Raw genomic sequence first — 23,963 nt, forward strand, 5'->3', positions numbered from 1 at the left:
GCTGGCCCACAGACACCACTCCCTCCATGTCCCTACGGGCGCCGCCCCCTCGTCCACACACTGGGGGTTTTCGGGGCTCCAGCCGTGGGCCCCCCAGCTCTGCAGCTACGTGGGGCCCTCGCCTGCACGTGACAGTGGGTGTCTGCGCCGTGGTGGGGAGCCTTGGGGGCTGGCCCTGCCTTTTTCTCCTGGAAGCAGGGGACCTGGCTGTCCCGGCATTTCTGCACAGTGTCCTGCCACCCGGGGGCTGCAGCCCTGCCTTCCCTCAGAATTCCTCTAGCCTGTCCACGCTCCCTCGGCACAAGCGTGTGTGCACGCACGTGTGTACAAGATCGTCGACTGTGTGTGTGCAGGTGTGGTGTCGGGCTGGAGCACCCGTGGTTCTGAGGACAGTGCTGCGGAATGACTCGGTCTCCCCTCGAGTCCAAGGTCGTCGCCGGGCGGCTCAGACAGGCAGGGCCAGGCTGGGTCAGCCCGGGGCTACGGGCGGTGATGGGCCCGCCTGATTAGGTCCTGGTGACCTGGTGCCTGTAACCTTGGCCTGTGCTGAGGTCCCGCAGGGAGGCTCTGCATGAACGGAGGGGCAGGCTGCCCCACTGGTTCCCTGGCCAGTCCGGACAGAGCTGGACAGACCCTGCCCCAGGCATCGGCTGGTGGAGCCTCGTGCAGTTGCCTTTGTGGATCAAGTGGCCAAATACGGGTGGTTTCACGGGGGCTTGATGAAGCAGCAGAGCCAAGTGCTGTCCATGTCTGACTGGGGAGCCCCAGCCGGGGAGGGGAGCAGCAGGCCCCCGGGAGCAGGGGTTACCTGGCAGAGGCGGGGCAGGTGGGATGCACGTACCGACCAGGCAGCTGTGCAGGCAGGACGGCTGGGACCCACAGGGACGCCTCTCTGGGCCGACCCTTTCTGCGTTGAAGAGAAGCATCCACGCCCCACGGCGTTGCGTGGCTGGTGTCCTCGGTCCGTCCTCATGGTCTGTCCTCAGTGTTTTGCCAAAGGAGCATCTCGTTTACTCTTGGGCAGCTCATGTCGTAGAAGCGTAAGGTGCAATCAAGTGGCAGTGACGGGCATTCTTTCAAACTGTGGAACATTTCAAGCAGATGCAGAAGCAGAGTATCTCACATGCTCACGTTCAGCTTCGGCAGGAGGCGGCCGGCGGTGGGCAGTGGCCCCACCACCCCGGCTTGGGAAGCCAGTCCTGGCAGCCTCCTGTCCTTCATCTGTGCTTTTCAGTTGGCAGCTCGTGGTGTTTTAAAAATGAGCGCCACGCGTCTGGTATCACAGCTGAAAACATCAAGTTGTCCTTTCTAATCTTCAGACCTCCAGCCCGAGCTCAGATTTCCCCAATTGTCTCCTTTTTTTTGCAACTCCCGGAGTAGCCCCCAAGGCCCCATGTTGAGGGGCTGGTGCTGGTTCTCTGCGTCCCTTGATCTTTGTGGAGGAAACCAAGCCTGCTCTGGGGGCAACTCCACCCTGGACCTTGTTCGGGGCGACCCCGTGGGCTCCCCACGGAGCGCTCTCTGGGAGGACTCCCTCGGCGGTGGCTTCCCTGCGGCGGTGTCCATCCGTGGTCACGTGGCTTCGATCCGTCATCCCGCTGGAGGTTACAGAACGATAATTTCCCACCCCTCCATTCTTTCTCCATTTGCTCACTGACCTGTTTCTGAAAACCTAACTACTTGGTTGCTCGAGGGATGGCTCCTAGAGCAGAGGCAGGATACAGGCTTGAATTTTTCCCTTTATTGTCCGGTTTCCAAAATCAGGAGCCGATTCCCTACTCAGCATCCTCCGAAGGTGACCAGTGAGGGTGCTGAGCTTTTTGGTGTCATCATGAGATCGTGGCCTTGAACGTAGCTGATGTGTCTTAGTCGCTGTGGCCACTGCCCCCTTGGTGCTCAGGTAGACCCACTTCTGGGCAGCGGGGGCCTCCTCCAGTTTGCTTCTAAGTCCCTTCGACATGAGCCAGTCCTCTGTGAGCAATCCCTTGCTTTCTGGTGTGACAAGACACTCTGGGCTCTTCTTCCTTTTTTTTCTTTTTTTTTTTTTAAGATTTATTTATTGGGGGGAGAGAGAGCATGCATGTGGAGGTGGGGGAGGGGCAAAGGGAGAGAATCCCAAGCAGACTCCCCCCGTTGAGTGCGGAGCCCGATGCAGTGCTGCATCGCTGGACCCTGAGATCATGACCTGAGTCGAAATCAGGAGTCCAATGCTCAACCAACTGAGCCACCCAGGTCCCCCTCCGCCCAGGCTCCTCTTAAACATTTCCTGCCCCTGTCCTGGAATTAGCCATTTCCCCTGGCTCCTGTTGGTCGAAAGTGGTTTTTAGAAGGTAAATAAGGATTCTGGTCACTGCTGTCAGTGTTTCTAGACCTTTCCAGTGGGCAGAGGTGGGGCATCCCGAGTTCATTCAGATAGTTTGAATTCACATTCAAGACCATGGGGTTTTGGGGGTTTTTTCTTTTTAAAAAAATGATAAAGTATACAGATGATCTAAAACTTGCCATCTTAACCATTTTGGTGTGTGCCCTTCAGTGGTGTTGACCCGTTCATGGTATTGTGACGCCGTCACCACCATGTGGCTGCTCGTGAAGCTGAAACCCTGTTCCTGTGAAACCACAGGTCCCCCTCCCCTGGCGCCACCATCCGTCTCCGTGAATCTCACTCCTCCAGGGGCCTCGTGTAAGTGGAACCTTATGGTATTTGTGTTTTTTTTTTTTTTTTTTTTTTTTTAAAGATTTTATTTATTTATTTGACAGAGAGAGAGAGATAGCGAGAGCAGGAACACAAGCAGGGGGAGTGGGAGAGGGAGAAGCAGGCTTCCTGCCGAGCAGGGAGCCCGATGCGGGACTCGATCCCAGGACCCCGGGATCATGACCTGAGCCGAAGGCAGACGCTTAACGACTGAGCCACCCAGGCGCCCGGTATTTGTGTTTTTGTGTTGGGTTGGCCTCACAGAGCACAGTGTCCTCCGGGTTCATCGGCTCTTGGCAGGTGTGAGCATCTCCTTCCTTCCGCTGTGCGGACAGGCCACACCGTGTCTGTCTGTCCATCCGGCAGCGGGCCCTCGTGTGGCTGCTGTGAGCGACGGCGTGCGTTTTCTCTTCGAAGCATAGCGTGTAGGAAAGGATCTACAGTGTTCTTGACACCCAGAGTTGTTGTGGTTGCTGTTGACCCCTGCTCTCAAACCCCGAGGGCTTCACCTGACCTCATCAGACTGTTCTCTGAGTCTCTCCTGCTGCCCATCCTGGTTCTCGCGAGCGACATGGACAAGGCCTCGTTTGTTTTATCCCCAGGTCACACACGCAGCGGCCTCGGGATGCGGCCCCCGCACGGCCCCGCTGTGTTTGCTGGTTCCTCTGCGCTCGGGGGAACCGATCCCACGAGGCTCGTACGGTGACGCGACTGTGCGTTTTCCCCTTTGCGGCTACGTCACCAACTCAGTACAGACTTGCTGCGTGTGTTTCTTGTCGCTTGAGATCTTGAGAGATCACTTCTGTTTCCGGTTCACTTTTTCTTTTGACCCAATTTCAGATTCACAGGAAGGTGCCAAGAAGAATGCAAAGCTAGTTTTCAGCTAGAGTGTTCCCAGAGATAGCATCTTACCATGTTTGTCTGCCTGTCGGTCTTGTATCCTTCTTTGTGTCCACCTGTGTGTTTTATTTTCTGACCCTGTTTGTGGTCATCTGCGGACACAATGTCCCTTGGGCTCTGACTGCTTCTGTGTATTTCCTGAGAAGCGAGCACATTCTCTCACCTAACAGTCCAGGTATCACTCTCTGGAATGAACGGGGATGCCAGACAGTTATCTAACCTGAGACTGCAACGCATGCAGTCATGTCCTGGAATTTCTAGCAGAAGGTCCCTGGTCACATGTTATGCGCAGGTGTCCTGTGTCCTCAGGCTCCTGTCACCGAGCAGGGATGTTGACGTTCTCCAAGAGTGCAGGTCCCTCGGTTTGGGTGTGTCTGATGTCCCCATGGGGAGATCAGGTAAGGAGCATCACAGGAGTGATTCTATAGCCTCAGTGCATCCGTCAGGAGGTGCATGATGTCATTTCGTCCTGTTGACACGTATTGTAAAGAGTTCTTCCCTTTTTTTTTTTTTTTTAAAGATTTTATTTATTTATTTGACAGAGAGAGACACAGCGAGAGAGGGAACACAAGCAGGGAGAGTGGGAGAGGGAGAAGCAGGCTTCCCGCAGAGCAGGGAGCCCGATGCGGGGCTCGATCCCAGGACCCTGGGATCATGACCTGAGCCAAAGGCAGACGCTTAACGACTGAGCCACCCAGGCGCCCCTCTTCCCTTTTTTTAATTTTTTTTTCAAATTTTTATTTGAGAGAGAGAGAGTGCATGCATGAGCAGGGGAGTGGGGCAGAGGGAGAGGGAGAAGCAGGCCCCCTGTTGAGCAGGGAGCCCGACATGGGGCTCGATCCCAGGAATCCCGGGATCATGACCTGAGCTGAAGTCAAATGTTCAACCGACTGAGCCACCCAGGTGTCCCTAAAACTATTTACGTGGTTGCAAAGTCAGGGTATATTCAGAGAAATGGAGTTTGTCTTACTGTACACCTTCGTTCCTTCTCTCTGGAGAACCAGTTGTCTTTTGATTTTGCAGTTTATCCTTCCCTGACTCTTTCGTAGAAGCAAATATGTACGTTTGTTCTTACCTTCCCCCTTAGATAAATCTTTCCTGCTCTCACTTTCTCCACACTTACATCGCCTCCTGGAGGTCCCTCCAGACGGTCCTTCGACATGTTCCATGTCCTGTGTGCCATGTGGATCCTGCATGCACGGTTTAACCCTCCGCGTCCTGTGACGGTGAATCCATTGCCGCCAGCCACTTACGTGGTAACAGGTGGTTCTCCCAGGACTGCGCCGTGGGTACCCGGGCTGGGCCTGTTCTTAGATCCCGAGCGGCACAGGAGAGCCTGTCTTTCTCCACTGCTGCTTCCGTCTCAGTAGCCAGGGGAGCATAGCGTGTAGGAAAGGATCTACAGTGTTCTTGACACCCAGAGTTGTTGTGGTTGCTGTTGACCCGGCCTCCGTGCGCCGGCGTGGCCGCCCTGCCTGCTCCGGGTCTGCAGGGGAGGTGCTGACGTGGGCGGGGGCAGCTTTGCTGTCCACCGGGGAGCGGCCGGCTGGGGACGTTCACCCCTTCGAGCCCTCAGCCCTCCCATCTGCAAAACACCCGAGTGCTCAGTGTTAAAGTTCCATTTAATTACCTGTAGTACTTTCTCTCTGAAAGCAGATGATTATTCTTCATGGGGAGGAGGAAATAGCCCAAGTGTGCAGCGGCTCACTTCACCATGAAATATTGAACAGTACAAATGTCCCCGTGAGGAATGACGTGGGACGGGCAACGTGAGATGGAAGCACGTTCTGGCTCATGACGGGAGGCAGGAGCCCGAATCTGTTAAAGAGGCCTATAAACGAGTTAAAAGCATCATACATTTTCATTTAGCAGCTGCTGCTTTCTGAGCTCACGCGCACTGTTCCCGTTTCTGTGCATTTCTCTGTCTCCTGCTGGGTGCGGGCCCTGGGAAAGGAGGTTCTCCAACATTGTGAGCAGCACACACAGGCTCTCCCCGGAAGTGACTTGGTGTGGAATTTGGATCTTGGAGGAAAGGCTTATGGGGCCTTGGGTCTGGGGGCATCCCAGTGGCCAGGCTGAGCCTGAGGCACCCTTACCTGAGTGCAGGTTCTGTGTTGCCGGGCGGTTTCTTCTTCCCGTGTTGAGGTGAAGGCCTGTGGAATCCTCCCTGGACATGCCAGAGGGTGCTCTCCCAGGGGGCCACACTCCGGGGTCTTGAGCCCTCGGGGTAGGGACCATCCTCACTGGGCCACCGACACCCACCCGGCGCCAGGAGCACGTGGGTTCCCGGTGGACACAGATGGGCGGACGGCAGAGGTAGGAGCTCTTGCAGAACATTCTCGGGGAGAGGGTGCCCCTTGCTCGTGAGCCCCCGTGCTGCTGCAAGCTCCCCTTCCTGCCCTGATACGAGGCGGGTCAGCATAGCTCTCTGCTACCCGCGTGAGAGGGTTTCCCAGAGAGGCTGGCCAGGGAGGCGAGCAATCCACTCCGGTGGCTGCAGGAGCTCTCTGAATGCCTAGACTTAGCAGGAGGGCCCTGGAGTGAAGGGAAGTTTCTGAGCAGCCAGTATGGGTGATTCAGGGTGAGGAAGAGCTTTCTCACCCACAGTCACCTACAAACAGGAGGGCCCGGGGAGCTGCCGCGGCCTGCTGCTGGGGGGCAGGTGTCCAGATGAGGTGAGGCGGCCATTCGAGGCCTGTGGCGGCAGGTGATCTCGGCCTGCAGATGTCCATCTGGGGGTCTGGCTGCTCATTTGTTTGGCTCTGCTCCTGCTGTTAGTTCGCTGATGTTAAGCAAAAGGTGAAGACAGATAACAGAGGTGAGACTGGATGTGCGGATCAGATGAGCTTTATTTTGGAAGAAATGGAATTGGCCCCGAAGAAAATGGCTTGAACGACCCACTGGGCGGGCCAGAATTCCAAATTTCTAGATCCCTTCCTTTGCCGGGTGAGAATGTGCCCTTTAATTATTCATTGTGGATGTTGAGCCTGGAGAGGCCAGCTCACCGCCCCAGGCTGTGTCGTCCCAGCGCCTGCCCAGCTCACACTTCAGGGGAGAGACCCCCGCATCCTGCCAGCGCGGGCCTGCTCCCAGGGCTGCAGGCATCTTGGGGTGAGGGGTGAAGTCGGGGAGGAAGCGGGCACGCGCCTGCCTGTGTGTTGGATGCCTCCGTGTCCCCTCCGTGTCCCCTCCGTGTCCGGGGTCTGGCCGTGTCTCCTGACGGGCCCTTTGGAAGATGACAGAGCTGAGCTCCATGGGGAGTGTTCAGGCAGGGCCGCGCTGAGCTCTGGGACCTGTCTCGTTGCTGCTCTGCATCCACCCCCTGAACACCTCACCGGCTCCCTGCGCTGTGAGGATGTGATCCCCACGTACAGGTGGCACATACAGGTGGCACACCTGAGCTCCGTGTGTACAGGGCCATCCTCTGCCGCCTGCCGGCCGTCCCCTCCTGCCGAGACCCTCGTCGGTGTGCACGAGGCCCAGCTGGCCGAGATGGGCTGTCCTGTGCTGTGGGGTTGCCCCAACTTCCCGGGCCTGAGAGGGGACTCTTCCTTATCCGCATTTCATTTCCTCTCCGGAGCTAGATTCTTGTGTGAAGATGAAGGTCGCTGCTGCCTTACGTGTGCGTTCCCACGCTTAGGCCTGCGGTCAGGCGGCGGGGTGCTCAGTGGGCGTTGTCTGCGGGTGGGTGGATGGGGGATGGGTGGGTGGGGCAGTGGGTAGGCGAGTGGTGGGTGGGTGGGGGATGGATGGATGGGTGGGTGGGTGGGTGGGTCAGTGGGTAGGCGAGTGGGTGGGTGGGTGGGGGATGGGTGGATGGATGGATGGGTGGATGGGTCAGTGGGTAGGCGAGTGGGTGGGTGGGTGGGGGATGGATGGATGGATGGATGGGTGGGTGGGTCAGTGGGTAGGCGAGTGGGTGGGTGGGTGGGGGATGGATGGATGGGTGGATGGGTGGGTGGGTCAGTGGGTAGGCGAGTGGGTGGGTGGGTGGGGGATGGATGGGTGGGTGGGTAGGTGGGTCAGTGGGTAGGCGAGTGGGTGGGTGGGTGGGTGGGTCAGTGGGTAGGCGAGTGGGTGGGTGGGTGGGGGATGGGTGGATGGATGGATGGATGGATGGGTGGATGGGTCAGTGGGTAGGCGAGTGGGTGGGTGGATGGGGGATAGATGGGTGGATGGGTGGGTGGGTCAGTGGGTAGGCGAGTGGGTGGGTGGGTGGGGGATGGGTGGGTGGGTAGGTGGGTGGGTCAGTGAGTAGGCGACTGGGTGGGTGGATGGATGGATGGGTGGGTGGGGGGGTCAGTGGGTAGGTGAGTGGGTGGGTGGATGGGGGATGGATGGATGGGTGGGTGGGTGGGTCAGTGGGTAGACGAGTGGGTGGGTGGGTGGGGGATGGGTGGGTGGGTGGGTGGGGCAGTGGGTAGGCGAGTGGGTGGGTGGGTGGGGGATGGGTGGGTGGGTGGGTGGGGCAGTGGGTAGGCGAGTGGGTGGGTGGATGAACAAATGGACTGTTCCTTTTACTGAGCATGCTTCTGCACATTCTTCAAGGTCCTACTGGGTACTTACCTGAGCTCTGATCCTCTAGATACATCCTTCCTTGCTCCCATCCTGTCTGGTGTTTGGTCCATAAGCACATGTTTTGTATGTGCCACATTTGCTCTCCGGTGAGCTCTTCCACTCAGAGACTCGGCCTGGTCTCACCTTGCTGGGGAGCAGAGTCCCTTGCTGCCCCACCCCAGTGCCGTGTGGGGAGCAGGTGCTTAGCACATAGCTCATTGCTGTGGGGACGGAGAGGGGCCCGGAGGGCTCAGCTGCCGGCACTAAGTGCTGGGTTGGAAAGAGAGAGGGACTGTGAATGGGGGGACTGGGCGCTCACACATGCTGTCTTCCACAACTGGGCCCAGGGTCCCAGAGTCCGGACCGCGGGCGGCCAGATGAAGCACACCATCTCTGCTGACGGGCGTTCGGTTCCTGGGATAGGCTGGGATCCTGTTTCTTATTAGTTTACATGGAAAAACACGTAACACACTACTTGTTCACCCAGACCCCGGTCGGTTTCCTAAGACGCCCTGCAAACACCACGAGAGGGCGGTACCTCAGCAGGCCATCTCGAAGGGGTGAGGTGTTTGAGGCGGTGCTGTTTGCTGCTGGCCAGAGGGCACGGTGGTTGACGGCCCTTCTGCGGTGGTGAGGAGCATAGCGGAGAGAACGTGCGGATGGAAGTTTACATAGAAGCCAGGCATTGCCCATGAGGAGCTGTTTTCCTGCAACGAGAGGCCGAGGGTGGGGGGCGGGAGCTGTCGTGGCCACTTCTTCGCTGGTCACTGAAGTAAAGCTGTGCCCTTGCCCTAGAACCTGGTAACTTGTCGCAGTGGGGAGCACGTGGTCCTGGCTTCTAGAAAGGTCCCCGGCGATGGCCAGAGGGGTGAATTGGGCTGGCAGGCGGCACCTGGCGAGGGAGGTGAGGGGGTGGAGCCTGGGGCCCCCAGGTATGCTGGCCTCGCACCTGGCCAGGTGGCAGGAACAGCTTAGCTTTTCCAGTGTTTGCAGGCCTGGCCGGTGGGAAGGCATTTTATTTAAGGATCATCACTTGATTTTTATTTTTGGCTGTGGCTGGGCCTGTTGAATTATGTGCCAAGAGGACTCCTGCTTGAAGAGTTCTACTTTTACAGGTTTAAAAATAGCCTGGAAGCTGGTTCCTTCCTCCCAGTGACTTCCCTGGAGGCTGGGGTGCTGGGTTGGGCTGGTGCCTCTGCTGTCTGGGTGTGCGGTGGGCATGAGCCACGGCGTCCCCTCTTTCCCCCTCTGAGCCAGGGTGGCGGTGGGCTGGTGGCAGACGAGGTGCCCGGAGTGACCGGTCAGCGTGCCGGCCCTGCCCTTCTTTCCGACCGGGGCAGGCCTGCCGGGTGGGGCGCGCAGGCAAATGCTGGACGGCTCGCTTTGCCACAGAGCGCTGCCGTTTGCCCCTTCGCGGGGCTCCGTGGCTGTGGCTCCTTTGCCGTGTCCCTTCGAAAGCAGCGGTCCGCGGTCTCTGTGAGGAAATGGGCTGCGAGCACGACCTGATGGTCTTCTCCTTGTTAGGGTCCCTGAAAGCTCCTCCGCGAGCGGGACCCTGGGCTGCAGGAAGGGGACATTTTGGATGAGGACACCAAACCTTATTAGACAGTCAAGATGGGGGCACTTGAGGGGTTGAGCATTGGACTCTTGATTTCGGCTCAGGTGGTGGTCTCTGGGTCCTGGGATGGAGCCCCGCGTCAGGCTCCGCACCAGCGTGGGGACTGCTTGTCCCTCTCCCTCCCCCTCTGCGCCAACCCCCAACATGCATCTGTGCTCCCTTTCTCTCTCTCTCTCAAATGAATAAATAAATCTTTAAAAAAAAAGAAGAAAGGAGGAAAGAAAGTCTGCTGCCCAGCTGCTCTGGTGGGAGGTGGGTGGCGACAGGCTGTGTGCCCGGGGAGCCGGCCCTGGTTTCCCTCGGTGCCACACTCCCGTTCAACAGGAGCTCAGGGGGGAAATTAATGAATTACGGTGCTGATTCTCTCTCCCAGGGGCGCCCTCGGATCCTAGAAGGTTTGGGGGTTCAGACTCATTCCTCGGGCAGGCATCTTGGCTTCCGCAGTCTCCCACAGGCTTCCCACTGTCCTTGGCTGTCTATGCCAGGTCAGCAGAGGCCGCGGGGCCCTCACGGCCACACCCGTCCTTGAAAGTGAGCGAGTCATTGTGGGGGGAGCCTCGCTGCGTGCCCGGGCTGGCCTGGTGAGCGCTCATGCAGCGGCCTTTCCGCCCTGTGGGGCTGTGACTTGGTGGTCTGATGTGCGGGGTGGGGCTCCCACTCCTGGGGACCCCGCCTGTCACTTAGCTGCTGGTACATAAGGACAAGTGGGTGTCCTGGGCCCAGGAGGCAGGCCGGGTGCAGCCTGTCCCACGCGGAGGCACAGAGGGGCCCAGAACAGCCCCAGAGCAGGTGGATTCCCAAGGGCAAGAAGGCCCCCTCTGGGCCAGGTGGGCGGAGGGGCTCATCACTCCCTCCTGGGGCCAGCACGGCCTCCTTGGACGCAGAGTCTTGTCTCAGGGAGGAATGTGGGGGGCAGAATCCTGGCCCCCGAAAGTGTCAGTGACCTGGTCACCAGAACCTGTGACTGACTGTGGTCACCTTGCTTGGCACAAGGGACTCGTTACTGAGCTGAGGATCTGAGCGGGGAGTTCTCCTGGCTTTACCGCGAGTGCGAGAGGGAGGCCGAGGGTCAGAGATGTGTCACCGTGATGTCATTGTGGCTGGGGGTCACCAGCCGAGGAGTGCAGCGCCACTGCAAGGGGGGAAAACCAGCAAACAGATTCTCCCTGGAATTCCTAGAAGGAGCCAGCCCTGCTGACACCTTGGTTTTAGGCCTTCTGACCTCTAGAACTGTTAAGATAATAAATTTGGGTTGATTTAAGCCTCTGTGTTGTATTTTTTTACAGCAGCATAGGGAATTAACACGGGGGCTCTTTGAGCCGCTCTGTCGCCGCCCCCCCCACCCTGCTGGAGATGCTCTGGGCCCCGTGACCCAGGGAGCAGGGCGTGCATACGGTCCCAGGCAGGCCGTGGGGTGGGCGCTGCTCTGCCTGGCCTGCGTCGTGGCATCTGTGAGCGCTCAGGGCACGAGGTGGTCCCGTGCTGGGACGGGGAGCCTGGCGCTCTGGCAGCAGAGTGTCCAGGCCCAGGCTCTGCAGGAAGAAGGCTGGTGACCGCTGGAGAGCCGGTGGCCTGGGCTCTGAGGTCTGAGTGTCAGGGCAGGAGCGGTTGAGAGCCCCAGAGGTCAGGGGCGGCTGCCACAGCTCCGCGTCCCATCCCCATCCCGTCCCCGTCCCCCTCCCATCCCTGTCCCTTTCCTGTCCCCCTCCTGTCCCCATCCCATCCCCATTCCATCCCCATCTCCCTCCCGTCCCCGTCCTGTCCCCGTCCCGTCCCTGTCCCATCCCCGTCCCGTCCCCCTCCCATCCCCGTCCCGTCCCCCTCCCATCCCCGTCCCATCCCCATCCCATCTCCGTCCCATCTCCGTCCCATCCCCATCTCCCTCCCGTCCCCGTCCCATCCCCGTCCCGTCCCTGTCCCATCCCCGTCCCGTCCCCCTCCCATCCCCATCCCATCTCCGTCCCATCCCCGTTCCCTCCCGTCCCCGTCCCTGTCCCCGTGGGTGGGAGGTTGGCGGGACTGGCCGCCTTTTGAATGACTAGCTCAGCAGTTTCTGCTCAGCAGGAAATTGGCTCTCCTGTTTCTGTCTCAGAGGAGAGAGACATCGATGACTGGGGGTGTGTGATGCCTTGTCCTGTGCTCTGTGCACCACGATGACTAAACATGTCACCACGAGGGGAGTGGGCGGGACGCCCGTCACTGGGTCAAGTCAGGGTCTCAGGCTCGGGGACTGAGGCGCTGGCCTTGCTCGCGGGCAGCCGTTTGCTCAGTGAGCGAGAACTCACGGGAGGGAACCGGCCAGAAACGCCAGTTGGTTTTATTTCTGTGGCGGTCTGTGCCACCAGGAAAGGAGACTCTGGAAAAGGAGGAAGTCTCCTTGCGGCTTCGCCCGGAAGGGGGACGAGCACGTTTGCGGGGCTGCGACCGAGGGTCGGCTCTGGCCGGTGGGTGGGCTTTGTGGCACGGGGGTGAGGGCGGGGGGCTCTGGGAGGGGCCGGGGGAAGGAGGGCGTCTGTCTCTGCTCCGGCTGGTGCAGGGGGGGCAGCTCCGGGGCCGAGGTACCCGCCTCCACTGGGGGAAGGGCAGGGTGGGCTGGGGGGCATCGTCAGGGAGGCCCCGGTCAAGGGGACATGGCTCTTGGCCGCCTGGGCCCCCACGTCTCTGACACGGCCCGCGGTTGTGAGCCTGTCTGCTCAGCGCCCCCGCGGGGCTCGGGGAGGGGCTCTTTGTGTCCACACGTGTTCCCATGGGCCGGGCTGGTGGTCGCCACGTGGTAGAACCCGGCCACGTGCGGAGCTCTCGCAGGTGAGCGTCACGGGGAAGGGAGTTCGGGGGTGGCCACGTTAAGGAAAGTGTGGTTTCCTGCCGATGCTGTCGGAGGGGCCAAGGGTCTGTGGACGGAGGAGGCGTCTGGGGCTGCCTTGACCTTCAGGTGGAGCTGAGATCCACGGAGGCTGTTGGGGTGCGTGTGGGTGTTGGCCCTCAGAGGAGCTGATGGGAAAGCACCAGAACCCCCCCAACCAGGGCTCCCAGGAGCAAGGCTGTGATAACATGAAGTGCCTCACCTCTCTTTTCCCCACGAGAGCAGCCACTGACCCCCACTGTCCTCACTGTCCCCCACCATCCCCACTGTCCTCACTGTCCCCACCATCCCCACTGTCCTCACTGTCCCCCACCATCCCCACTGTCCTCACTGTCCCCCATGGTCTTCACTGTCCCCCACTGCCCCCCACTGTCCTCACTTTTCCCTCCACCATCCCCACTGTCCCCATGTCCTCACTGTCCCCACCATCCCCACTGTCCTCACTGTCCCCCACCATCCCCACTGTCCTCACTGTCCCCCATGGTCTTCACTGTCCCCCTCCATCCCCACTGTCCTCACTGTCCCCACCATCCCCACTGTCCTCACTGTCCCCCACCATCCCCACTGTCCTCACTGTCCCCCACCATCCCCACTGTCCTCACTGTCCCCCACTGCCCCCCACTGTCCTCACTTTTCCCTCCACCATCCCCACCGTCCCCACATCCTCACTGTCCCCCACCATCCCCACTGTCCTCACTGTCCCCACCATCCCCACTGTCCTCACCGTCCCCACGGTCCTCACTGTCCCCCACTGCCCCCACATAAAGCAGACAGTGAGATGGAAGCCTTCTTGGCTCTCTGCACATTCACCTGAGCCTGGTCCTTGTGAGGTGGCTCACAGAGCCGGCCCCCAGGGCACCTGACCGAGCTGTGGCCACTCCCCTTGGGAGAGAAGTGGTCCCACCCCTTTACAGGGCTGTCCGCCCATGAGCACTTGGTTGACAGGTCACTGTGGAGGCTCACTCTGAGGTTCATCCACGGGCTCATCCAGTGAGTCTCGGCTGAGCACCTGCTTATGCCAGGCCCACCACAGGAGGGTCAAACTGAGCAGAAAGGAGTCCCACGGGAGGAGGCGGAGCATCACCCTGCAGGTGTGACAGAGATGTCCACCCGGGAGGACAGAGATTTCCCAGTGCCAGGGGGTGCCTGCCCTTTTGGAAGAGGGCCCCAGGGCCCTGCCTGTGTTAGGACAGGAGACCCGCCTCCCAGGGGGCCCAGGATCCAGCGGGAGCTGTGTCCAGGCTCGCCCTCTGGGGCCAGTATACCCAGAGCTGTGCTCCCAGGGCCCACTGGGACGTCTGCCCGGGCCAGGGTGTGGCTGCTTTGTCATGCAGTCTTCCTCCTTAACAGAGCCCGGTGCGTAATACTCGCACAGTGAGTGTTTGCTGGGGAACTCGTGTGCGAGCAGGTGGCCTCTCCGGGCAGCTGGGCCTCGTGTGGGGCTGAGTGGAAGGCCCCGTGGGGGCCGGGGCTCTCGGGCTGGTAATACGTTAGGGCTGTGGGTCCCGCATCTCCTGAGTGCCCCCTGCTACCTCCCAGCAGACGCTGTGCGCGCGAGGAGCACCACAGGCGGGGACTCTCAGGGTCAGAGTCCCCAGGAGCCCTGGCACAGGCTGGGGAAGGCGGAGGCCTGAATCGTGGGGGCTGGGTGCAGACGTCCTTCAGATGCCGGCCCCTCCCCCACCACCGGCGTCTCGCTGTCCAGCTCATGGCCAGTCCTCTGCTCTGGCTGCCGGGCGTGTCACGTGAGAACCTGCCACACCGTCCTCGCTCACCTGCTGTCCGTTCCCCGTGTCTTCAGTGGCTTCTCCTGGAGCCAGGCTGGGTCCTGGGCTGCCGCAGACAGCAAAGCAAATGGGGGCTGTGGGCCTGCGTCAGCGGCGCCTGCAGATGAGTGTAGACTCACAGTGGTCATTTCCCTGTAGACCCGTGTCACCTCTAGGAATCCCCTTCCAGCACCCTGAGGAGGACCCGTGAGGTCCCCAACGGGAAAGAGCAGGATCCATGAGAGAACGTGACAAGATGCTACATTCAATTTGTGGGGAGCGTCAGGGAGGTTCCTCAGGGGAAATGGTGGGGGAGGGGCATCAGCACGTGCAAAGGTCCTGGGGCAGTCAGACCGTGGGCATTTGAAGCCCTAAAAGGAGGTCCCGGCGGCAAAGATGAAGGAAGAGCAGAGGGAGACACAGCTGGTGAGGTGGAGTGGGGACACTTGCTGAGTGGTTGGATTTCATCACAAGCCTCTGCCGACTTTGAGGCAAGACAGCAGCAGGTTCTGACTTAGGCTTTCAGAGGAACCTCTGACCGCTGTTTGGAGCCAGATTCGAGGGTGTTAGGGTGCAGTTGGGAATCAGGGTGGGAGCAGAGACCAGCAGAACGCATGGGTTTGGGTGTACTTGCAGGACATCCCAGTGCGTGGTGTGCCTGCCACAGGTCCCCTCGGCCGTAAAGGAGCCTGGCTGGCTAGCGTGAGAGGGGTGGGGCACACAGCTCCGTCAGCAGGGCTGGGGGGCCTTGGCCGGGCTTCCCGCAGCCCTTCCTGTCACCTGCCTCCCTGGCCACCCTTCCCTTGCTGCTTGGCCGGTTGGGCCCTGTTTCTGGGTCTAACTGGACAGAGGCCACCCCCTCCTCTCAGATCTCCCCTTTACATGGCCCCTTATGGACCCTGTTCTGTGCCCCAGGGGAAACATGGCCGTGGGAGGGCCACCCTGCTTCACCCCAGGACAGAGGGGTTCTCGGGGGGAAACCGTGCTGTGGGAGCCAGGAGGAACCGCTCCCTGTGGGCTTGGCATGGCATCCTCCAGGCCCCCTGTTTGGGGAGGGCCTTCTCCCGGTGAGTCTCCCGAAGAGGGGCCCCATGGGGTCAGCAGGGTGCTGGAGGATGGTGGGGCGCAGGTGCCCGGAGCGGGGTGGATCCCAGCAGAGTGGGTGCACAGGAGGGCTCTGAGCGCTCCAAATATTTACTGAGCCAGTGGATGCCAGCACTCAGCAAACCTCAGTGCTTCTCACTGGTTAGTGACAAAACCCAGCGAGCCACGAACTTCCCAGGCAGGTGGTGTGGCCGGGGCCATGCAGGCTCTCTTGAGGCAGGAGGGTCTTCTGACCTTGGGCCTCTCAGCCTCCCCGTGTGCTGTCTGGACAGGGAGACCTGCCCTCACGCCCAGTTGTGCTGTAAGCCCGTCTGTGTCTGGGGCCTCTGGCTGCTGGACTGACCTTGGCCTGAATTTCGGGGGCTCAGGCTCAGCCCTGTGTCCCCAGGTCTGATGAGGCAGCCAGGACCAGAAAGGAAGCTGCTGGGTCCTCCCGAGCACCTCCCTGCCCCCACCCCAGAGAGAAGGTTCCCAGCCAGCAGGGCTCCCTCCAAGCCAGCTGTCCTTACTGCCCACGTCCCTGGGAGGGTGGGCCTTTGTTTGGGTCACTTGTTCATCACAAGCGTCCCGGTGCACGAGGCTGTGCAGCGCTCATTAGTGGAGCGGCAGGACGCAGATCTGTCACGGGTGACCGCTGACCGCGGCCCCCCGGGGCTCGACAGCCTGCTTCGGTCCCACCCGGGCCCCGGTGGGCCAGCCCCAGCAGATTCGTTTGGCGACTTTGTTTGCTATAAAGGGGAAATGCGATCATCAGCTTCCGGCAGATGCTTGTGGAGGAGCCTGGTCCACAGTCTTGGCCCTCGGCAGCCCTGCCAGTGTGGAGAGGTGTCTGTTCGGGCTGTGTTATTTTCCGTGGGGGTTCGTGGCTGGGCCGCGGCACGTGTCCGGGGCTGCTGTGGCCGCATCCCCCCTGCACCTCCCTCTCCCTGCAGGGCAGTCGGGGCGTCTCACCAGGTACCTGTGTCCTATTTGGACATGGGGAGCCTAGCCCAGCCCAGCGAGGCAGCCGGCTCTCTGCCCTTCACGCCTTCATGGTCCATCTGTTCCCCGTGGGTGGTGACCCCTCCAGGAGATGATAGAGAACCTCCAGAAGTCAGGGCTGACATCCAGAAGGTGCGGGATGGGGGGCGGAGCGGAGAGGGGGTGAGCCCCGTGTTGTCGTCGGGCTGTGACAAGAGTGGGTCCACTGCGTGCCCAGTTTAGAAACAAGACAGAGCCATTCCCAATGTGACTTGGGTCCCCATCTGCAGGAGCCTTAGGCCCGAAGGAGATGCCCTAGGATTTCCAGATGGACTCCGTTGCATTTTATCGTGATACAAACGTTTGGTAATTGGGTTTGCAGAGGACTCAGCATAGTCCTTGAGAATTGAAAAAGTTGCCTGCAGCCAGCTGTCATTCCCCGAATGTTTGTGGAGTGACCAAGTGGCAGGGGCGAAGGATTTGCCTGCAAGGACAGCCAGGGTCCTGTACTCCTGGGCGGTGCCCACTGACCAGGGTTCGCGCCTTAGGAACAGTGCGGAAGGCAGGGCCTGCTTGCGGCTACTGCGTCCCCCGCTCAGCTGCTTGGTCGGAGCCTCGGAGCGGCCCTTGGGTCATGTAAGAGCTCCATGGGATAGTGTGTGTGTGGGCTCCGTGGTGTGGATGGGCTGCAGGGTGAGCAGGAAGGCTGGCCGGGCAGCGTGGGGACACCCAAAAAAGGCTGAAGTGGGGCAGCCTGACAGTCAGCACGGTGTCCCGGTCGAGAGCCTGGCTGGGGCCGGCCCCCTGAGCTCAGGCCCTGCTGTGGACCGGATGTCTGCGTGCCCCCAAAAGTGTACGGCAGGTTAGGAGGTGGGGCCCCTGGGAGGTGATCAAGGTTAGACAGGTCCGTGAGGGTGGGGCCCCCAGGATGGGGTGAGTGCCCTCAGGAAAAGAGGAAGGGACGCCCGAGCCCTTTTTCTCTGCCGCGTGAGGCCGTCACAAAGCGGCGTGCACCAGGCTCGGCCAGCCCCCTGACCCCAGACTTGCAGCCTCCGGAACTGGGAGGAATCAGGGTCTGCTCTTTGGGTCCCCCCAGTCCGTGGTATTTTGTCCTGGCTGCACGAGCTAAGATATACCCACCTTCGTTATATACGGTCTCAGAAACGGGAGCCCTCACCTGTGCGTAGATGCTAACTGGTGGTCACCCCTGGGATGGACGGAGGACGGACACAGATGGAAGGCGTAGGGGCCTCTGCGTGGCCTGCAGTGTGCTGTCTCTGGATCTGGGTGTCCAGTGTGTGCAAATGCAGTGAGGCATCCACTTAGATCTGAGCTCCCGTGTGGGCTCCGCTCTGTGGGAGTTCTTTCTTGCTGTTGCACCAGAAACCGAGGGCCTTAAAATAGCGTGTTTATTCTCTTACAATTCCGGAGGCCAGAAGTCCAGCAGAATGAGGGTCACATGTTGGCAGGGCTTTGTCCCCCCTGGAGGATCTCGGGGAGAATCTGTTTCCTTGACTTGTCTGGCTCCGAGAAGCCGCCCGCGATCCTGGGCTGCTGGCCCCTTCTGCCCTCGAGGCCAGCAGCCTGGCACCTGCAGGTCTCTCCTCTCCCTGACCTCTGACCCTCCTGCCTCGTCTGAGTTTACAAAATGGTGATTACGCTGGGCCTGGATAACCAGGAGAGCCCCCCATCTCAAGGTCCTTCGCTTGATCACGTCTGCAGGGTTGCTTTGTCCATGCAGGGGACATAGTTCCAGGTCCCCGGAATTAGGTTGGGACCTCTTTGGGGACCATCAATATCACATATTACAGTTAAAAACCACAACTATGTGGCCCTTGGTTTCCACCTCTCCTGGAGTAAATGTCAGGTCCTTCTGGCTCTGCACGTCCTGCCCCCCACCCCATCTCATCTGTGACGCCTCCCCTCAGCTCCCAGGGCCCTCCTGCCTCAGGGCCTTTGCAAGACTGTTGCTGAGCCTGCCACCTGCTTTTCTCCTAGGAATCTGTCGCCTTGATATTCGTCCCATCCAGGTCCCCACTCGGACTGCAGGAGCTCCCTGCCTGCCCTCCCACTGTGCTCCTGGGTCATCAGCACCCGGGTGGTGGGAGCCGTCCATCTGCCCCTGGCAGGGGCTTGGCTCTGTGGCTGAGGCCTGCGGACCACACCTGGTGCGGTTGTGTGTCCAGGCGATGTCCGTTGGGTGACCAGGTGCCACCAGGATCCCTTTCTCTGGGGCATCCTGGTGGTGGCGGTGATGTGGTGAGACCTTTCGTGCATGTGACCTGCACCTGTTTTGTTTAGTACAGGACTCCTCATTGTGGCTTCGCCCCAGCTCTCACCCCCACCGTGTAAGAGGAACCCCGATTAATAGTCTCCCCATAGGTGTCCCCCCAGAGAGGAGCAAGAGAGCTGCTACGGCCCAGCAGGTGCAGACAGGGCCCTCCGTCCAAGTGCTCTGAAGACCAAGCCTGCCCTCGGCACCTCTGCCGCTGGAGGGGCAGGGCGGGTCCGAGCGCAGGTCACCTGGCGGTTCTGTCCCCTACAGAGGAGGAGCTCCGGAAGCTGAGAGAAGAAACCAACTCAGAGATGCTGCGGCAGGAGCTGGAGCGGGAGCGGCAGCGGCGGATGGAGCTGGAGCAGAAGGTCCAGGAAGTGCTGAAGGCCAGGTGAGGGGGGGCCCAGGGCTCCCCGCTGCCCGCTCAGGCACTTCCTTGCCCGCCAGCCCCGCACAGGACGCAGGCACCCCCTCCCGTGCCATCCCGCCGCACGCAGTTACCCCTGGGGTCGCCCACCACAAACGGTCACCCTCCTCCCTGCAGGGTCCCTCCTTCCTGGGGGGTGACAGGGGCCGCCCCAGCTTCTGGAGGGCATGACGTGGGCCCTGCTGTGGGATGGAGCTGCCCCCGTGCGTGGCCTCCTCTTGCACCCCACGCCTCTGCCCACACGAGCTGGGCCGCTGCCTCATGGTGCTGCCGGTGAGGAGCGGGTCCCTCCCGCAGGGTATCTGTAGGTTCTGAGAGCCGTGCTCTCCCTGTCCTGATAGAATCCCCAGGAGGCTCCCTGTCCGTCCACACGGCCTGCAAGCTGGTGGCCCGGCAGACGAGGCCACTGCTGGGACAGCCCAGCCCGAGCTGGTTTCTCTGTGCGGTGGACGAGGGCACTGTTACTTTCCAGTGTATTCTCCGGCTCGGGCTCTGAGGACACCCACACTCCGGGCGCCTCGGTGCATGGGGTTCAGTTGGTGAAAAGGAAGTGCCTCCTTGTTTCACGGCCAGACGCTGGCTTCCTGTCAGGTCTTACCCGTGGTTGTCAGCCCCGGGAGCTGGTGACATCTGGTTCTCTTTGGAGGAGGGCTCTTTTGTTTCCTGCTCTGGAGGCATTTTTGACGACTCCTGTGTGCTTTTGGGCAGCCTGTCCCCGCAGGGCTGTTGTGGGGTTCTCTGGGACTCCGTGTGGGGGCCTTGAGCTTGGTAGGGGAGGGACGCACCCTACTTTGACATTCTGCCCCGGCTACGAGGCTGGCAGCCCTTTCCAGACACCAGCACGTGGGCCTCAACCCGCACATTACCTGATGTTGATCCTTCGCACGTGGAAATCTGTGGATGTTTTCATTATGCAAAGGGGTGCAGCCGGGGACCTGACCCACGGATGCTGAGAGATCCAGGGACTGGCGCTGTCCCAGGTGCGTGGCCAGCTGTGGGTGCCTTCTCCACCCGCCAGCCACAGCCAGCCTTCCGTGGCATGTCTCAGCACCGTGTCCCCCACAGAAGGCACTCTGTCCGGTGCAGATGTGCGATTCTGTCCAGCTTTGCCCAGAGCCCTTGGCTGGAGGTGGCATGTCCCCTGTGGTGTTGAGAGGTGCTCGCCCTGAGCTGACCTCCCTCCGTGCAGGGCCCACACCTTCTGCTTCTCACCCTCCCGCCCAGCCCGGCCTCCTCACTCCAAAGCCCCTTCCAGTTCTGAGGACGCAGAGGGACCAGCTGGGTGGTCGCAGTAAAGGAACAGCAGGCCAGGACCGAGGAGGCTGAAGGTCCTGGGGCACACTGTGGGGCTGCTCCCTTGCTGTATGTGGGTGGGGTTTAGGAACCTTCTCGAAATGGAGACCTGAAGGGGAAAGTGCAGGGGGAAGCAGGTTCCACGCAAGTGACGACCTCTTCCTTTGTCATCTTGATGTTTGGGGTGGCCGTGGGCCGTCCCCGGTGGGCGAGCATATGGAGGGGGCCCCTTTCACACACACATATGCACACACCCCCCAAGCTGCAGGTGAGCTGCAGAATTGAAACGTGATAATTAGAGTTTATGTAAACCCCTGTTTGGTTTTAAAGAAAATTCGCGGAAAATCACCTTGATTGAAGCTTATGTGTTAGTAGGCGAAGGCCTTCTCTCGTTAGGGGTCCGGAAGCAGCACGGAAACACCGCCCTTCTGACTTGTACCGTCTGTGGCCAGGCCGTGCCTGCCACGGCCCCTCTGCCCGTCCCGCTCCTGGGCTCGGCTGGCACACCCCATTGAACCTCGCTGGGGGCCATGGTGTGGGATGAAAGGGACCCTGGTGACGGTCTAGTGCCCCCAGCCCGGGGAAGGGGGTCGGGGGCAGAGTGACCCCGGCGCCCGGCCCTGGCATCGCGCTCCTGGCAGGCTTCGGTGCCCTCTGGCCTCAGGTGGCTGCAGGCCAGAAAATCTTTTTTTTTTTCTTTTTTATTATTTTATTTATTTGACAGAGAGAGACACAGCGAGAGAGGGAACACAAGCAGGGGGAGTGGGAGGGAGAAGCAGGCTTCCCGCCGAGCAGGGAGCCCGATGCGGGGCTGGATCCCAGGACCCTGGGATCATGACCTGAGCTGAAGGCAGACGCTTAACGACTGAGCCACCCAGGCGCCCCCAGAAAATCTGACTTTTAAAAAGCAATTCAGGGCGCCTGGGTGGCTCAGTTGGTTAAGCGTCTGCCTTCGGCTCGGGTCGTGATCCTGGAGTCCCGGGATCGAGTCCCGCATCGGGTTCCCTGCTTAGCGGGGAGTCTGCTTCTCCCTCTGACCCTCCCCCTTCTTGGGCTCATCTCTCTCTCTCTCATTCTCTCTCTCAAATAAATAAATAAAATCTTAAAAAAATAAAAAAAAAAGGGCAATTCAGGCACGTTCCACTCCAGACTTGTTTGGTTGATCATTGAACATTAGTGTAGGTTGTTCAGAAACATTTCAGAGAATCCAGTTGTTGGAAATACAAGGCCCCTTTTTTCTGATTCAGTGAGGTCACCCCGCTCACTTCCCGCCTTCTCGGGAGCTGTGGTTGGGACTGTGCGCCCCGAGTGTCGTGGGCTGGAATGTCCTGGCGCACCGTCTGCCCTGCTGTCCGTCTGTCTCCTCTGTCCAGCACACGGAACAGGCACTTACACATTCCGTATTTGGGATGATGGGAAGGGAGTACAGTTCCTGCAGCCTTCCTTCCCCGAAGGCAGCTCGCAGCCCAAGAAGGTCTAAATACCCGTGTGTCTCTAGCAGGAATTGTGTTAGAAAAAACACACAGCCAGTGACCATGCATACCAAACAGTAACAAGCACAGGACCCCAGGAAGCCCCCACCTGTGTCCCTCAGGCATGCGAATCCTCTTGGTGCCCAAGCCCCAAGCTTGGGTTGTGGGGCCAGATTGTTAGTGCTTCTCAGGTGAGCTGCGTCCTCCAGAACTTCCAAGCTGGGCACAGACATCCTGGTCTGGAGGCCGTGACTCCTGCCCGGGAATGGAAGGCACTCGGCCGGGTCTTGGCGTCTCCCGTGTGCCCTGGGCCCCTCTCCTGTTCCCAGTAAACCCCCACTTGCCGGTGGTCGCTCTGGGTATGGACAGTTGCTTGGGCAGCCTGGCCACAGGGAGGGGCGGGCGTGGAGGCCTGGCCCCCTCCCCCTGGCCCGTGGCGCCCTTCTCCAGGACTCCGCGTCTGTGTTGTCTTCCCCGTCCATTGCTTAGTGAGGCTGCAGGCCTTGCCCACCCTGCTTGTCCCCAGCTTGTCTTCCGTGCTCTAGGTGACATTCACGGGTTTCAGGCCTGCAAATCAGGTCGGCTCGTGGAAGGGTGGCGTGAAATCCCGCTGTGTGAGCAGAGCAGAAACCTCGCCCCCTCCCTCACTGCACCTGAGGGTGCACTCGGGCCGGGGGTCTCCCAGCCCTGCCATCTCTGTCCTGGAAGAGTCCTCTGTGCCCCTGCAAGACCCTGCTGAGGTTTGCCTGGGGCACCACTTTTCCCACATCCTGGGGTCCCTGCTGGACTGGGAGCCCCAGGAACAGCGTGGTGCGTCCGTGGCCCAGGCCAGTGCAGAACAAGGCGGGCGGGTTGGCCGTGGCATGAGATGTGGCCTGGCCAAAGCTCCACCCAGGGGCCGGGGGCTGGGCCAGCTGCATCAGGCTCTGTAGCTGAAAGCCGGTTCAATAGTCAGGGTCTGGCAGGTGGACAGAAACTCCAGGAGAGCGCTCTGAGGCCGGTGAGTGCTGTGGTCTGTGGTGGCTGGGCTGTAGGGGCAGGAAGCCAGGCAGGTGGCTGGCACGGGCCGAGCTGGGACCTGGGCACAGCTGTCCAGCTCAAGGGGTGACCCAGCCTGTGGTCTTGAGTGCTGCTTGCTGAACATGTCCACTGATGGGCATCGTTTTATCAACAGGCTGGTTAATTAGTGTAAGGGCTGTTTGTTCTGAACTTAACAATGAAGAAGCAGATGTGTTCATAGGAAAGGAAAGAGTGGTACATTTATGAGACTTTTTTTGTTTGATTATTAAAAAAAATCAGAAGAGAGCGTGCCCACCGTGAATGCGGCTCTAAGCTGCCTGGCCTGCCCTGTGAGCAGCGTCTGAGCACTGAGCTCCCAGAGGGGGCCCCGTGAGCTGGAGCAAATGCTCGTGGGCGGCAGGCTCCCTGTGAGCGCTAGCACCTTCCACAGCCTGCACTCACACCGTGTTTGGAACTAACGGGATTCTTGCTTCTTCTTCCCTGTCTTTAAGATCCGAGGAGCAGACGGCCCAGCAGCCTCCCAAGGGGCAGGCCCAGGCCAACAACGGAGCAGGTAGGCCCCGCGGGCAGCCGGGCCGGGCGGTGGGGTGCGTGCTGGTCCTGCGCCCGTCAGACTGGCACAGGCGTCTGCCCCTGTCACAGCGAACACAGTTGTTCAATGAGATGTGGTTTTATTTTCCCCTAAGAAGGCCACGTGGCCCCCGTTTCAGCCCTTCCTGACAGACATGTAGTGTCACTCATCACATTGGCTTCGTGGCTACTGACCTGGTGGCCCGTGTCCAGAGGCTGGCGGTCCTGACAAGGGACGAGCGGGCAGTGGGGGCCGCCGTCCGTGGTCGGGATGTGCCCCGGCCCTCCCCGGGTCAGGACGCACAACCCCTTTCTCTGCATCTTTTCCTGCCGCTCTGAGCCTGGTCTTTGTCTTACTCCCCCGTCTGTCCTTCCTAGAGCTGTCCTGGCAGCAAAATTGGATTTTCTGTCTAGGGGCCCCAATCCGTGGTGGGCCAGGCCCTCCT

At 60.4% G+C, this 23,963-nt stretch overlaps 1 protein-coding gene across 3 annotated transcripts in view; it reads left to right on the forward strand.

The window, feature by feature from the left end:
* The window catches only part of GRAMD4 (GRAM domain containing 4), a 78,350-nt gene that overhangs the window by 39,287 nt on the left and 15,100 nt on the right, over positions 1-23,963 (forward strand). For all 3 annotated transcript variants that reach the window (XM_036072815.2, XM_036072819.2, XM_078076757.1), the window contains 2 exons: positions 19,006-19,126; positions 23,439-23,500. In XM_036072815.2, coding sequence (XP_035928708.1) covers positions 19,006-19,126; positions 23,439-23,500 — 183 coding nt within the window. The remainder of the gene's footprint in view (positions 1-19,005; positions 19,127-23,438; positions 23,501-23,963) is intronic.

The sequence above is a fragment of the Halichoerus grypus genome, chromosome 6 (genome assembly GCF_964656455.1).
Source record: "Halichoerus grypus chromosome 6, mHalGry1.hap1.1, whole genome shotgun sequence".
NCBI classification, from domain to species: Eukaryota; Metazoa; Chordata; class Mammalia; order Carnivora; family Phocidae; genus Halichoerus; species Halichoerus grypus.